The sequence below is a fragment of the Camellia sinensis genome, chromosome 7 (assembly GCF_055761805.1).
Source record: "Camellia sinensis isolate YWXY chromosome 7, ASM5576180v1, whole genome shotgun sequence".
In the NCBI taxonomy this organism is placed as follows: domain Eukaryota; kingdom Viridiplantae; phylum Streptophyta; class Magnoliopsida; order Ericales; family Theaceae; genus Camellia; species Camellia sinensis.
The window spans coordinates 101,187,287-101,201,770 of record NC_138967.1 but is presented as its reverse complement, the minus strand read 5'-3'; the positions used below and the strand labels follow the sequence as shown (position 1 = coordinate 101,201,770).

Below are 14,484 nucleotides of genomic sequence, written 5' to 3'. Positions count from 1 at the left end.
GATTGGGCTAGTGATGTCACTGATCGCAAGTCCACTTCTGGCTTCTGCATGTTTCTTAATGATTCTTTGATCTCTTGGAAGGCAAATAAACAGACTGTTGTTGCGCGTTCCACTGCCGAGGTTGAGTACCGTGCTATGGCTCATGCCACTGCTGAGATTGTTTGGCTTCGTTGTCTCTTGACTGAGTTGGGTGTACCTCAGTCTTCTCCAACCTCTCTCTATTGTGACAACCGCAGTGCTATTTAGATTGCCCACAATACTGTCTTCCATGAACGGACGAAACACATTGAGATTGATTGTCACTTTGTCCGACAGCATTTGCAGTCTAGCTCTATCTCGCTTCCTTTCGTCTCCTCGACTTTGCAACTTGCGGACTTCTTCACCAAGACTCATACTACCGCTCGGTTTCAGTTTCTTCTTAGCAAACTCTTAGTATTTTGTGCTATAACACCTTGAGTTTGAGTGGGGGTGTGGGAATATATTGCATATATGGCATGTTGTGTATATATGGCATGATTGTGTAAATAGGAATTAGTTAGTATTTCCTTTTTCAGTCATAGATTTAGGGCTATATAAACTGATGAACTCTTTGTAAATTGACACAATTGAATATACAGAGTTATTTGGAATTCTTACAGTTAGCTCCTAACCAAGCACCTAACTTTACAGATTTTGCGTGTATCATGCAACCTATCTTTTTTTTTTTTCTTTTTTTTTTTAGGCATGTATTACACACCCTATCGATACAATAACTTTACGATCAATATCCCACCCAAAAAGAATAAAAAAAAAGATGGCATGCCAGATTATTTCAAAGCAAGGGACAAGACTCCATATTGAAATATCATGTCTAATGAAGAGGTCATGAAGCACATTATTACGTGACTAGAGTCTACAACACCTCATACTGCAACAATCAAGCTGAAATTTAAGAACAGGGAAAGATACCATGTCCATGAATAAACGAGTAGCTTATAGTATTTTCCTGGGAGAGGCAATCTTGAGAGTTACAGCCAAGAAGAAATCAAAATGGATACACGATGCATTAAGGAAATATATGAGTTCTACAAATCTTGAGTTTGAGCGGGGGTGTGAGAATATATTGTATATATGGCATGTTGTGTATATATGGCATGATTGTGTAAATAGGAATTAGTTAGTATTTTCTTTTTCAGTCATAGATTTAGGGCTATATAAACTGATGAACTCTTTGTAAATTGACACAATTGAATATACAGAGTTATTTGGAATTCTTACAGTTAGCTCCTAACCAAGCACCTAACTTTACAGATTTTGCGTGTATCATGCAACCAATCTTTTTTTTTTTTTTTTATAGGCATGCATTACACACCCTATCTATACAATAACTTTACGATCAATATCCCACCCAAAAAGAATAAAAAAAAAGATGGCATGCCAGATTATTTCAAAGCAAGGGACAAGACTCCATATTGAAATATCATGTCTAACGGAGAGGTCATGAAGCACATTATTACATGACTAGAGTCTACAACACCTCATACTGCAACAATCAAGCTGAAATTTAAGAACAGGGAAAGATACCATGTCCATGAATAAACTAGTAGCTTATAGTATTTTCCTGGGAGAGGCAATCTTGAGAGTTACAGCCAAGAAGAAATCAAAATGGATACACGATGCATTAAGGAAATATATGAGTTCTACAAATCTTGAACCCACCACTATTATAATATTGGGAAATGAAACAACAAAAGAAAGATTAAAATGGATAACAAGATTCCAAAGAAAGAGAGAAAGAGAGAGAGAGGGAATAGCACAAGTTAGAAAAACAAGACTTACATGTTGACCAAGAATGTAACAAAATTGCTTCTTTAATAGCAGATCATCACAAGCTGTAAAAATCTGATGCACATACTGCCAATAAATAAACAGTGTTAAATAAACAGAAAAGTGGGCAGCAAGAAGACCATCTGACCATTCTATCTCATTTTCCTGAAATGTGAAGGTATAATAGTTATCCAGTCATTATCAACAAAACTTAAAATCTCAAATATAAAATTTGTATAAGTGTCATAGAGGGAGAATAAAATATTTGATGTGCCTAATTAAGTGCAAACCTGCAAGTTGTCAAGGAATAGAGCAATCTGAAGTGCACTTGGGTACTCTTCAAATTTTAGATAAATCGCAAACACAACAAGTAGAACTGGCAAATCATCTGGATCAGGAATGTATCTGCAAGATGTTGAAATGCTAAATGCCAGAATACATGTGTTTTTGTCGTGCGACAGAAAGCTGCAAGGCTACAGTGCTTAGCAAAACCACAATACCATGAGGCACATAAATAAATAGCAATTTGGCCCCCTAAAGAATTTCCGTTATTTGAATGTCATCTTCCAATCAAAGAACAGAAAACTGAAGGCTACATTTCTGTTCTCTAAATTTCATCACGTAGAAAAATAAAAAATGTCATGTTACATGTAAGAGTAGCATGCATCAAATACACACACATATATGAAGCACCTTTTCCAATAATCTGCACAGAGAGAGAGAGTAGACAAAGTCAATATAGTTATGTGCTTGGCAGGGCTCCCTCTTATTAGCCATCAATAGAGATGCAACTACATCAACCTGCCACTCCCCAAGTGATATATTAACTTTTCCGAATATGGGACCCAAACATAAGTTTTCCATCCCACCCCATCCCCCAGCTTCCAATCTTTCCCCAAACAACTCAATAACTCCTAAGACAATGCTTAAATTGTTGCTCCAAAAGAAAAAATACAAGTATGTTGCTTTATCTGTCACTGTAATATATGTACATGAGCATGTCTGATTATAAGATACTCAAACTCACTTAAATTCATCGCCTACATTTGCAGTAAAATCATTTATTAAATCATAAAATTAATTTAGAATTAGAAATTTAAGTTATTTAGATAATCTAAACCTTCTTGAACTTGTAGCAAACTACAATGCAAAACTTTGAGAATCAGTTAAAACAAAATGTTAATCAACTGCTCATTGCTCAAACCACACAGATATCAGGAAATAGACTGCCAATTAAATTTAGGGTTATTTACACGAAGACCCCCCAAACTATTGAGAGAAGTATCACTTTGACCCCTTAAACTATAAAAACGTACAATGGACGCCTTAAACTATTGAGAAATATCACTTTGTCCCCTAAACTATAAAAGCGTACATATGGACCCCTAAACTATAAAAGCGTATAAATTGGACTCCCTAACGGACGGATCAAAATCAAATACACCAATAGTTTAAGGTGTGCATTTGTACGCTTTTATAGTTTAGGGGGCAAAGTGATACTTCTCTATAGTTTAGAGGGTCTATTTGTACGGTTTTAAAATTCAGGATGTCAAAGTAATACTTTTTAATCGTTTGAGGGGTATCTGTGTAAATAACCCTTAAAATTTATTTTGTGCATCACAATGGTCTACGATTTTGATAGGATTCAAATTTCGAATTCTAATCTAAAAAGAAAAAATCCTTATAGCAACTCAATACATAATTTAGATACCAAAACAAAAGGCATACAAAAGACAAATAAACGTTCAGTCCTGCAAACTCAAAAGTTAAATTAAGATTCTCAGGATTCACTAACCTAGCTGCACTGATGAGGTACAGGCATGTCCTTTTATAGTTTGTACTGTCCACGAGCTCCAGTACCAAATAAAGGTCTTCAACCTGGAATAATTCAAGATATCTTTTACATGCAATATTTTTAAGGAACGTGAGAAAAATGACAACAGATAATACCTGCATCAGAAGATCTACAGCCTCAAATTCCGCATTGTGCTGTAAGGAAGATACAAAAAAGGCTAGAAATAAATCCCCATGAAATGTTGTCCCAAGCTATATTTTGATTTGCCGTTCAAGCAAAAAAAAAAAAGGCCTCTATTTTGACTAAATACATTGAAACAAATTCACATAACATGTCAACCTGGGAAGCACGTACTGGTATGTTATGGGTAGACTAAAAAAAAAAAAACTTTAAAAAATAGGATATGGGTATTGCTAGGGTACAATGATAAAAAAGTATAATTTGTAATAGTGCATGATATTAGAAAATTAAATACAAAAAATAATTAAAGTCACAAATAGAAAATATAAAACAACAGAAGATAGAAGAAAAAACTGAGAAGAAGATGGGTACTCCAAGAGAGAGGGTTGTTGAAAAAAAACAGGGAAGAAGATGGAGAGAGGGAGAGTCGGAGAGAAGAGAAAGCCAAAAAAGAATGTGAGTTTTTTTTCCAAATATTTGATAATTGCAAAAATACACTATTTTTTATTTTAAAAAAACAAAAAACAATATAATTGTTCCAATACCCCTATATTTTTTAAATATTACATTTATATCTCAACATATCCACAAAAATTCCCAAAATGTATCTATTTCATAACTGAGGGTTGTTTTGGAAACTACCTATTTTAGTTGGTCTTTTAACTTTTTACAAAAAGACGTACAGAAAAATAGAGAAAATAGTTAACTTTTTGGTAGTGACTTTTTTCACTTTTTGGCTATTTGAGGTGGTTCCCAAACTTGGCCCAAGCTGTATTCATCCCACACCCGAGCCATACCCATCCTTTACCCTAGCTATACCCAACATTCAAAAAGTATTAGATTAAGTATTTCAGGTACCCAGTACGCGTGCAACCTTACCAGTATGCATACCCATACCAAGTATGCACCTTGTACTTGTACAACAACATTTTTGGAGTGTCAATGCTTCATAGATGTCAACCCTGTCTCCTAGTAACAAAGAGGAGAACCACTCAAAAATTGTTAATTGAGTCATTACCTCCATGAGAAAAGCAACAATTTGTTCTACAAGCTCCATTAGATCATCAACAGACAAGTCTTCACTCTGAAATGATTTATGCAAATGAGGAAATATACTTAATAAAACAAAAGGGATACAACATAATTACCCCATTAATGTAATACATGTGCCACCGTAAAAAGGACAAAAAGGCCAAATTTCGCACTTGTGTAACTGAATGAGTTATTATTTATGTTCAAGACAGTGCCCCCCATAAATGTCAAAAGCATGAATATTAACAGTATAACAGTAAACATGATAATATATTTAAACATACAAGACCTTGCATGATTACACAGTAAAAGCAAATAAAAGATATATTTATATATACTTAGTAGTAAGTAAGCCAACGAGAAAACCTCTTATAATATTTTTTTTAATAAGTAGAATTCTTATAACGATTCAAAAGATAGGAATCATAACCTGTCGCTTCATATACTCTTCTACTATTTCTCCAGCTAAGTTCCTATCACAAACAAGTTACGCACTGATGAGGGTTAATAGAAATGAAAATTCAACAACAACAAAGTAAAATAATGAAGGTGGTAGGACTCATAAATAAAAAATAATAATAATAATAATAATAATTCCTTGTAATATGACCATGACATTAAAATAATACAATGTACATGTGCCGCAACATTACCAATATTATACAAAAAATTAATATAACATCCTGTTTATCACAACCATGTATAATAATCAAAATAATATAGGGAAAAAAGTTTAAGAAGACTAAGGCCAAGTTTGGCAAGTCCATAAAAAGTCAAAAAGTCAAAAAGTTACTCAAAAAGTTAAAAAGTTAACACTATTCACCAAAAGTCAACAATTACGGCTGCACAATTCCCAATCCTAATTTTCCCCTACACTCTAATTTATACAATTTTTTAATACACATTTTTCCATAAAAAGTTAAAAAGTTAACCCAAACATCCATATTTTTTTTCTCAATTTTTTAGTTCAAAAAGACAAAAAGTGCACTTATTTAGGACACCCCAAACAACCCCTAAAAATGTTGCTTCTTGAATGCGACTAACACTACAAAACAAATAATCCAAACTAGGTCACCCCCAGGGGCGGCTCCAAGGCTTGGCCAAGGGTGTCACCCGAACCCCCTGGCTGAATTTTTATTATTATTATTATAATATAAATATTAGATTTTAGGAAAAAAATTAGTAATTGAACCCACTAAAACACAACTTTGAACCCATAGTATTAAATCCTACTTTTTTGAACCCACTATTTGATAGTGTTGATAATAAGCTTATTATGCAACGATTTCAAAATATGAAATCTCGTCGTGGTCAATTGTAGAAGCTCGTATATTAGCATGTCTTTTTGCTTAAATAATAGTATCAATATATTGAAATATTTTTGTTTATAATTTTAGAATTTAAATTAATTTGTTGATTTTTTTCTCCATATGTAATATAATGATTAATGTGAATTTTCTGTAAGATATATGGTATTTAAGTTTTTGATTGACACTACTGACAAAAATTCCTGGAGTCGCCACTGGTCACCCCTAAGATTAGAAGTCAAAATACTTTTGTTCAAGACAAGTCACAATGTGCAAGGCCGTGGAGATAAAAGCCTTTTAAATAAATAAACAAAATTAAATAGTTTGATATGCCAATACCCATCTGGGTTGAAAGGAAGTTGTGGTTTTTAGAGGGCCTTTCAAATTAGAACATAAATTAAAATTAATTAGTGAAAAATAAACAAATTATATTTAATGTGTCCTAGACCACATTAATGTAAGTACCAAGCCAATCAACATCATGCCCTAAAACAAAAAAAATTAGTTTCATTATACTCCACACCACAAAGTAGGCCACCGTAAAATTTGAGACAAAATAAAATATCTAACAAATCAACAAAACAAGCAACGAATATTAACTGATAACCTTTTAATATGTAGTTTGATGATGCTCACCTCACATATTCATGGCCCCATGAAACTGTATCACCTTCAGAGCCCAACAACCTGTACTTTAAGCTCTCCTAAAATAATTGACATAAGAATGGAAATATCATATATACTTCAGCACAACACAAAACCTAGAACTCAACAATATATAGACACACTTCAGCACAAACATCCAACATTCTATATCAAGTAAATTTGTTATTATCATAATACGCAAGTTGTCCAAGTATCATAAATATAAAATGTCAAAACCATATATTGATTACCGCATATGGGAGAATAGAGGATAATTGCATGGCCAAAAAGTTGCCTCACAGAACCAAGTAAGCTAATGTCACAACAGAGTGATATTAAGAATGCATAATGAAATGTAAAACGTAAAATAATTCAGCATACCCGTTCTCCTTCCGCAGACATGGTCATGGCCAAAACTGAAAGTACATCTGCTAGTAAATACTGCGTTAAAAGGAAAATGTGAATCAGATAGGTCACAGTATGCAAAAATGAATAACGGAAGGGCCCATCCCAACAGTTTGATACCTTCAGATCCAAATCTGCCATTGTATCATAGTATGCTTTTAGAGTTCCGTAATGAGGACGCAAAAACTTTAATGGCTTTGGAACTGAAGTCATAGAGCTGGTTGAGGTCAGTATCTCCTGCCTGAAAGGCAAAGGTTTAGTTGCACTATCAAACCAAATTGTATTTGTATGAATGATTACAGGTCTGTTTGGCCTTTTTTTTGCTTCCTATTTTCATTTTCCGGAAAACACAGCCATGCGAGAAACTCCATTCACACATTAGTTAGCTGCAGACTGTCATGAAGTAAAACATCTATCAGACATGCTGAAAGTTAAAAAACAGCTAAATATTAGACTTAAACATGCAGACAATTTTGGCACAAGTTATTTGCTAGTAGGTGTACCACTCCAATCGATTTACTGAGCAATGCAACAATCATCTAGACACAGTTCCAGTGCAAATGACAAATGTCGGGGAAAATAATAATAAAAAAAAACACTGAAATTGACATATAGAATGTTACTGAATTACATTAAAAGATTATATTCTTTTATAAATACATGCATTGCCTATAGAATGTTATTGACAATACCTGTAACAGTTTCTTTTACACAGAAAAAAAATTCAAAACTGAAATTGTTAAAATCCTATTTAAGATCCTGATTGTGTCACAAAAAATATTAAATGGATTATTGATATCATCAATTAGGGACTAAACTAAGTGTAGTTTTTTAGTGATATTATATCGATTGAAAAATGTTAGAAAATAATTATTACAAAAATTTAATTAATAAATTTTGCTTCTCAAAAAGTTAGAAAAGTGAACTTACATGAAAAAAATTTACAAATTGAAAATTAAGAAATAGTCATTTAAATTAATATTTCATTATCAAAAGACCTTAATTTGAGAGCTCACCTAAGGCCCCAAAAATGGTTGTGCTACCATTGAATTAAAGATTATGGTCCACTCATGATTCTACATGCATTTTATATGCTAACCCTATTTGATCATTTGTAAATATCCTAAAATTCAATTAGCATTGACCTCATTTTTCAGTGAGTTCCCGATCATAACTGTAGTTACTCACAAAGTGCACTGCGTAAGCTGAAAGCAAATAAACAATAAATTCTATCTCATTACAACAAATACTTTTAACTATTCCATGGTGATCTTTAGTGATTCCAATATTGTGATTTGCTGAACAAAACCATAATGAACCTAAGATATAGGCAGACAAAATGGAAAAATACTTAACAATTAAGGGAAACCTCACAAATTGTTATCTAATAAAAGCTAGCTTTGCTACACCACAAATTGAATTAGGGAAACCTCACAAATGGTAGTCCTGAATTCCAATGGCTCAATTTGTTGAGTGAGAAGATATAATAAGTTCCAACACTCAGTACCACAGATCATAACTATTCTTACAGCAAAAGGTATTCAGCTTTGCAGAACAAATACACGTCCTGAGGTTTGCTTAAACTACAAATTGTCCCTTTTGGTTCTGGAAATTACAAATACCCTTTGTTAGAATTTGTCAATTAACAAAGTTGACTCAAAAAATGAAATTCCTAATTATCCTTATAATACAACAATGAAAGTACCAAAATTGTTAATTGAAATATATATTGCGGAAATTATTAAAATTGTTAATTGACTTAATAGTTAATTAGTGAAAGGAGTTATTTATTATGTGATCAGAAATTTTAAGGGCAGAATGTAATTTCTAGAATCACAAAAACAATTAACTATGTTTGGTTCCAACAAATTGACTCTACTTTTCAGAAAATTGATTTTTTTGTATTTCATGTTTTTTTATTTTTAGTGAATTTTTTTAATATTTTATGCAAATTTTTTATTTTTGGATTCACCTAATAGAAAAACGCTGAAATATGCTTAAAAAGTATAATATTTGTGAAAATTATTTTCAAAAAATTTACCAAATACAAAAAATACAAAAAAAAAAAATTACGAAAATTCAATGCATTTTTTGTATTTTGTTATATTCAGTAAATTTTTTAAAGATTTTGGTACAATTTTTTTATTTTTTTAAGTATATTAAGATTGAAATTTTAAAAAAATTCATTAAATATTTTCAAAAAACTTAAAAATATAAAAATACGACTCAGAAAATTGTTTTTGAAAACTATAAATCAATTTTTAAGTAAACCTCAGGGGTTATTTGGAATTTACCCAACAAATTAATACCAAAGTTCCCTTGCTAAGTTTTCAATTTGTCAATCTCTCTAAACTACAAAATTGAACCAAATAGTGTTTCTAGCATGAGCATCATTATCAAGCTCATTAGAGTCTTCTCTTGGCTATTTTATAGCAGACAACCATAGAAACACACTCCATCAAACTCAATTATTGAATAACCAGTTTAGTTTAATATCAAACCACTAGCTGCATATAGGTAGAGAAAGAGGACTACACAAATGAAATAAAGAATAGAGAGTTTGTTGGAGAATGTATTAGAAAATATTAAAATAGAAAATAGACTTTCAGTTCAAATTTAACTAAAAATTTGAATATTTTGATGGAGATGCTAATAGCCACACAGTTAATAGCATATAGTATGACAAATAAGGCAACATTGCATTATTTTTGGAAAACACATTAAATTCACAAATACTGTGACTCTACCTCATACTCTGAAGGGCAGCCTCCTGTAAATCTGCATCGGAGTCCTGAATCCTCTCCACATACGACTCCAATTGCTTCTTCAAAGCCAAATCCTCCTCTGACTGCACATTCACAGAGCCAAATGAGATTAAAATTTTGAAAAACTAAACAACATTGTTTCCTATCAGCAACCAAACATTGCATTGAACTTACAAGATCTTCGTCCTTCATCTCATTCTTCTTCTTCGGGACTATCACCGCATTGTTTGGATCACGAGCCATGATGACTGAGAGATTCGAAATTATAGAACGCACGTAGTTCTATCGCAGATTTTGCGAGACCTCAATGGAATTTTCTTCGATATCTAGAGATTATCGAAGCTAAACCCTACGCACAGAGGTTTTCGTTTTATGCGAGTTCGCTCTTGGGTCCTTTCAGTGCTGGAAAATGATACTGTGCAAAATGACTTGTACAAGAGCATTTCCACCAAACCTTCCAAATTTGGCGTGGGAAATGTTTTTAAATAGGTGGCAAATTGATATATGTCAATTTGATATAGATTTTTTTTTTTTTTTTTTTGTGTATGTTAAATTTATTATTTAAAAAAAAAAATTGGTGATAATATCAATTTTTTATTGGATATGTTAAATTTATTATTTATCATTTTTAAAAAAATTAGTGATAAATCAAATCTAAGGGAGTAAGGCATTAAATTCAGTGAATATTTTTTGTTGGCAAGAAATTCACGCTTTGTGAAATAGTTTGGTGGAAAGTCGTGAAAGATATTTTGTTTTCAAATTTATTCCTTAACTTTTTTTATCTGTTTGACTTTTTGTTGACTATCTGTTCAAATTTTTTGTCTATCGGTTTAAATTTATATTTATCTGTTCAAATTTTTTGATTATTTGTTCAATTTTCTCCCCTATTTGTTCAATTTTTCTTCTAAATTTTATCTATCTATTTAATTTTTTCCTTAAAATTCTATTTATTTGTTCAATTTTCTATATTTCTGTTCAATATTTTCCCCTAAATTCTATGTATTTGTTCAAATTTTTTTATATCAATTGAAAATTTGCTTTAAGTTTATTATCTGTTCAATTATTTTTTCCTATCTGTGGAAATTCAAACTGAGTATTCCCTATCTGTTGAATTTCACAAGCCTATTTTTTTCTTGTCCGTTTATTTTTTTATCTGTTCAAATTGTGATATATATATATAGTCTCTCCCTTCTCTTTTGTTCTTTTTCCCTATCTGTTGAAACTTTCTACCACTATCACTCAAATATATCTAGTACATACATACACACACACACATATCTGTTTAAATTTTTATTTTTTATCTATTCATTCACCAAAATGGATAGATTCTCCTCTTCATCTTCTATCTCTCTTACTTGTCAAAAAAAGAAAAAAATTATAAGTTGTTTCATTACCATCAATAACAGTAACTACAAAACACATACACACAAAATAGTTTCTTTGCTAGATAAACCATATTGCTAAATTTGTGAAAGTGGTTTATAATAATCAAATATGGTAGAGACTTGATGAAACTAGGAGCTTTAACTACAAACAAAAACAAAACAAGAGTTCCATCCATGTTGACTATTCTCTCCCACACCCCCAACCAATACAGAGAATATAAAACAAAAACAAAAAGCAAACAACAAAAAAATCAAAACAAAAACAACTTCAACCACAAACAAACACACAAAAAGAAAAAAAGAGAAAAAAGAACTTCTTCCATGAGAGGATGAGATTAGAGAAGAGGAAAGGGTAAGTATTTAAAATCTTAGGGAATTATTTCAAAAGGGAATTACTTAGCATCTTGTTGGTTGCATCCATGTTTTAGGATACCGGATCCATTTTGTTTCAAATTCTTAACAAAGAACTAAGAACCAAATAAAGAGGTAAGAATCAAACAATGGGTGTTAACAAAGAGCTATGAGACCCATTTTCCCTTAACCCATTGTTACATGAAACCCATTTAACCTTGATTGTAATAAAACTTGGGGTTGTTTGGAATTTGTTTATTTAATGTACGTTTTTATTTTTTATAAAAAGTTATATAAAAATAATAAAAAAATCATATGACTCAAATAAGAAATACTTATTTAATGCATTCTCAAATAATCCCGTAGATATTATTTAACAAGAACATAGCCCTATAAATTTTAAATGATTTCTTGACTTGAGTGTTTTTAAAATTTTACATTTAATTTTTTTTGACAAATTGATGAAGGTTAAAATTGGTGTAAATTTAAAAATTGTTAGTAATCATATATATATATATATATAAGCAGTGTTTTTCCTTAAAAAAGTCACATAAGCATGCATTTTTGTTTCGAAAGTGAAATTGGCTTTGGCATGGTTTGGGAAGAGGGTTTGGAGGCTTTTTGGATATCCATAACAAGGAATCCCGTTACAGTTATTGGGATTCTATTGATGCATTTACTTATGCATTTTATTACCAGAATCCCCCTCGAAGCCATTCCTGGTTTCTCCGCATTGTTCCCAACAACCTCAAAAACAATCTGCCCAACTGGTTTCTCGTTTGATGAGATAAGTTCGGGCTCCAGTTAGAAATTTTTCCATAACCTATTCGATAGGCTTTTAATGAATGGCAAATTGCCTACAGTCGTCTTCTAGTATACAAGGACATTTCAATGTCTAAATGTTGTCCAATTTGTCATTCGCTTTGGAATTCCAAGGATATAGAAGTGGGACTTCCAATGTGATTATCAGAATAAAATCCCACGACTCAAAAAGAGTTTTTTTTGTGAAGTGGTGGACAAAGGGGCTTAATGCCCTTAAGCAACAGCAGGAGACTTTACAGAAAATCCATGCTCATACCAAGGCATACTGGGATGCTGTTCCTAATTTACTCCCAGCAACTTCAGTAATGAAGAATCCTTTTTTACATATTCAAACAAAATTATGACAAAAGTATCCCGATTTGCTCGAACAGGAATTAATTATTAAAAATATGGATTATATGAAGGAACAGTTCCTTCAGTCCCTATCCAGTTATGATACCAGTATGAAATCTGTCTCCAGCAGTTAAGAACCTGATCCAGAAGAAGACCTAGATCAGGATGAAAATGAGTTCACAGTCCTTGCTGGTGAATCTCAAGACCTTGCCGATAATGAACCTAATCTTGGTGATTTTTGGGACTCTTTGACTAGTCTCATTTCAAAAAAAATTGAAACGAAGAAGACATGAAAGGAAAGGAAAGGCTGCATGACCTTGTCCTCCACCATCACTATGTCGGCACAAAATGACAAATTACCAGGATAACAACTTTCGGCAAAAGCAGATTCCTTGTCTGTAATCCAGTCCTACCACCTAGCTATCCAGACAGCTATCCAGTACAGAACAATAAAGATAAGGTGTTGCGTCAGCTGAGGATAAGGACGATTGACTCCACCCATCTAGGACACGTAATTTGTCATCACCCTTATCTTATATTATCTTATCTTTTATGTGTCTATATAAGGGATAACCTCACTCTTGTTGAGGACAAGTTTTTTTTTTCAGAGTGTTTTAAGTCTTAACATAAGTGTGCTCTCTCTCTGTGCATCTTTCCTATTTAATAAAGTTTGCAATTCTGGTTGTAAGTATTTCTTTTTAATCTTTTAATATTTTAATGTATGCCTATAGATAGACTTGTTGAATTACATGATTTATTAACATATTACAATTTGCGTCGTAATTTATGGCTTACTGTTGATAATTGCCATTTACAGATTGTAAGGACACAACAATTACAGAATATTAATAATCAAATACAGTTAATTGAGTAGCAGATCCAGGAGCAGATCTGCTTGTTGGTAACGGCTGTCCGGCCACCTCCTCCTCTACAGTAATTTCATGAGACCATATATGGCATAATTTAAATTTAATATAATAATAATATGAATAGTAGTATTCCTGGGTTTGTGCTAGTTGGGGATAGAACTGTGTTAGGTTAAGTGGGACGTCATTCAAGTCGCGTTGAGGCAGACCGGTTAGCAGTGATTGCAGTTAGGTTACATCCTTGTAAGTCGTTGACGGACGTGCTTAGCTTTACCCTGTGTAAGCACCTCTCTTGGTATCAGAGCCAAGGTTAGTACTATTTGTATTACAATTATATTTTATTGAAATTATACATATATGGTCCCCATACAACGTAATGAGTACTGCACCTACAGATAATGCAATTACTACAGTAGCCAATACAATAACTTCTACATTAGAAGCAGCCGAGTTAGTCGCCTAGGATGTAAGGGAAGCCTTAGATAAATGGACTATCCTATAAGATATGAACCTTTGACTTTACCAGTAGAAAAATAATTAAAACCTTTGAACATGTTGTTCCTATACAGAATGATGATATGATTATGTATCTCTTTCACATACAGGACTTATACCCATTTTTACAAGAGTATAAGTATGTCCACATAGGGCTTGATCAAATTGCATTTAAACCCTTGACATTACTTGGGCAAAATACCAGTATCCAATGCACCCTTCGAGACGGAAAATGTCTTGATTTGAGAGCATCCCTTATGGGAGCTATTGAAACTAGCCTTTCTCATAGTCCAGTAT

The 14,484-nt window shown here is 32.3% G+C and overlaps 1 protein-coding gene across 6 annotated transcripts in view; it reads right to left on the bottom strand.

Moving 5' to 3' along the window:
- Positions 1 to 10,395, bottom strand: part of LOC114307358 (26S proteasome non-ATPase regulatory subunit 2 homolog A) — a 30,587-nt gene extending 20,192 nt beyond the window's left edge. For 4 of the 6 annotated variants that reach the window (XR_014335791.1, XM_082878874.1, XM_082878875.1 and 1 more), the window contains exons 1-11: positions 10,110 to 10,395; positions 9,918 to 10,018; positions 7,291 to 7,411; positions 7,147 to 7,206; positions 6,757 to 6,824; positions 5,244 to 5,286; positions 4,800 to 4,865; positions 3,757 to 3,795; positions 3,601 to 3,684; positions 2,097 to 2,213; positions 1,819 to 1,971 (exon numbers count right to left, since the gene is read on the bottom strand). Coding sequence is in view for 4 of the 6 variants with exons in the window: in XM_082878874.1 (XP_082735000.1) it covers positions 1,819 to 1,971; positions 2,097 to 2,213; positions 3,601 to 3,684; positions 3,757 to 3,795; positions 4,800 to 4,865; positions 5,244 to 5,286; positions 6,757 to 6,824; positions 7,147 to 7,206; positions 7,291 to 7,411; positions 9,918 to 10,018; positions 10,110 to 10,178 (921 nt within the window). In the remaining 2 variants the exon portion in view is untranslated. The remainder of the gene's footprint in view (positions 1 to 1,818; positions 1,972 to 2,096; positions 2,214 to 3,600; positions 3,685 to 3,756; positions 3,796 to 4,799; positions 4,866 to 5,243; positions 5,287 to 6,756; positions 6,825 to 7,146; positions 7,207 to 7,290; positions 7,412 to 9,917; positions 10,019 to 10,109) is intronic. The other 2 variants (XR_014335792.1, XM_082878876.1) reach the window with 1 other exon arrangement.
- Positions 10,396 to 14,484: the final 4,089 nt, after the last annotated feature.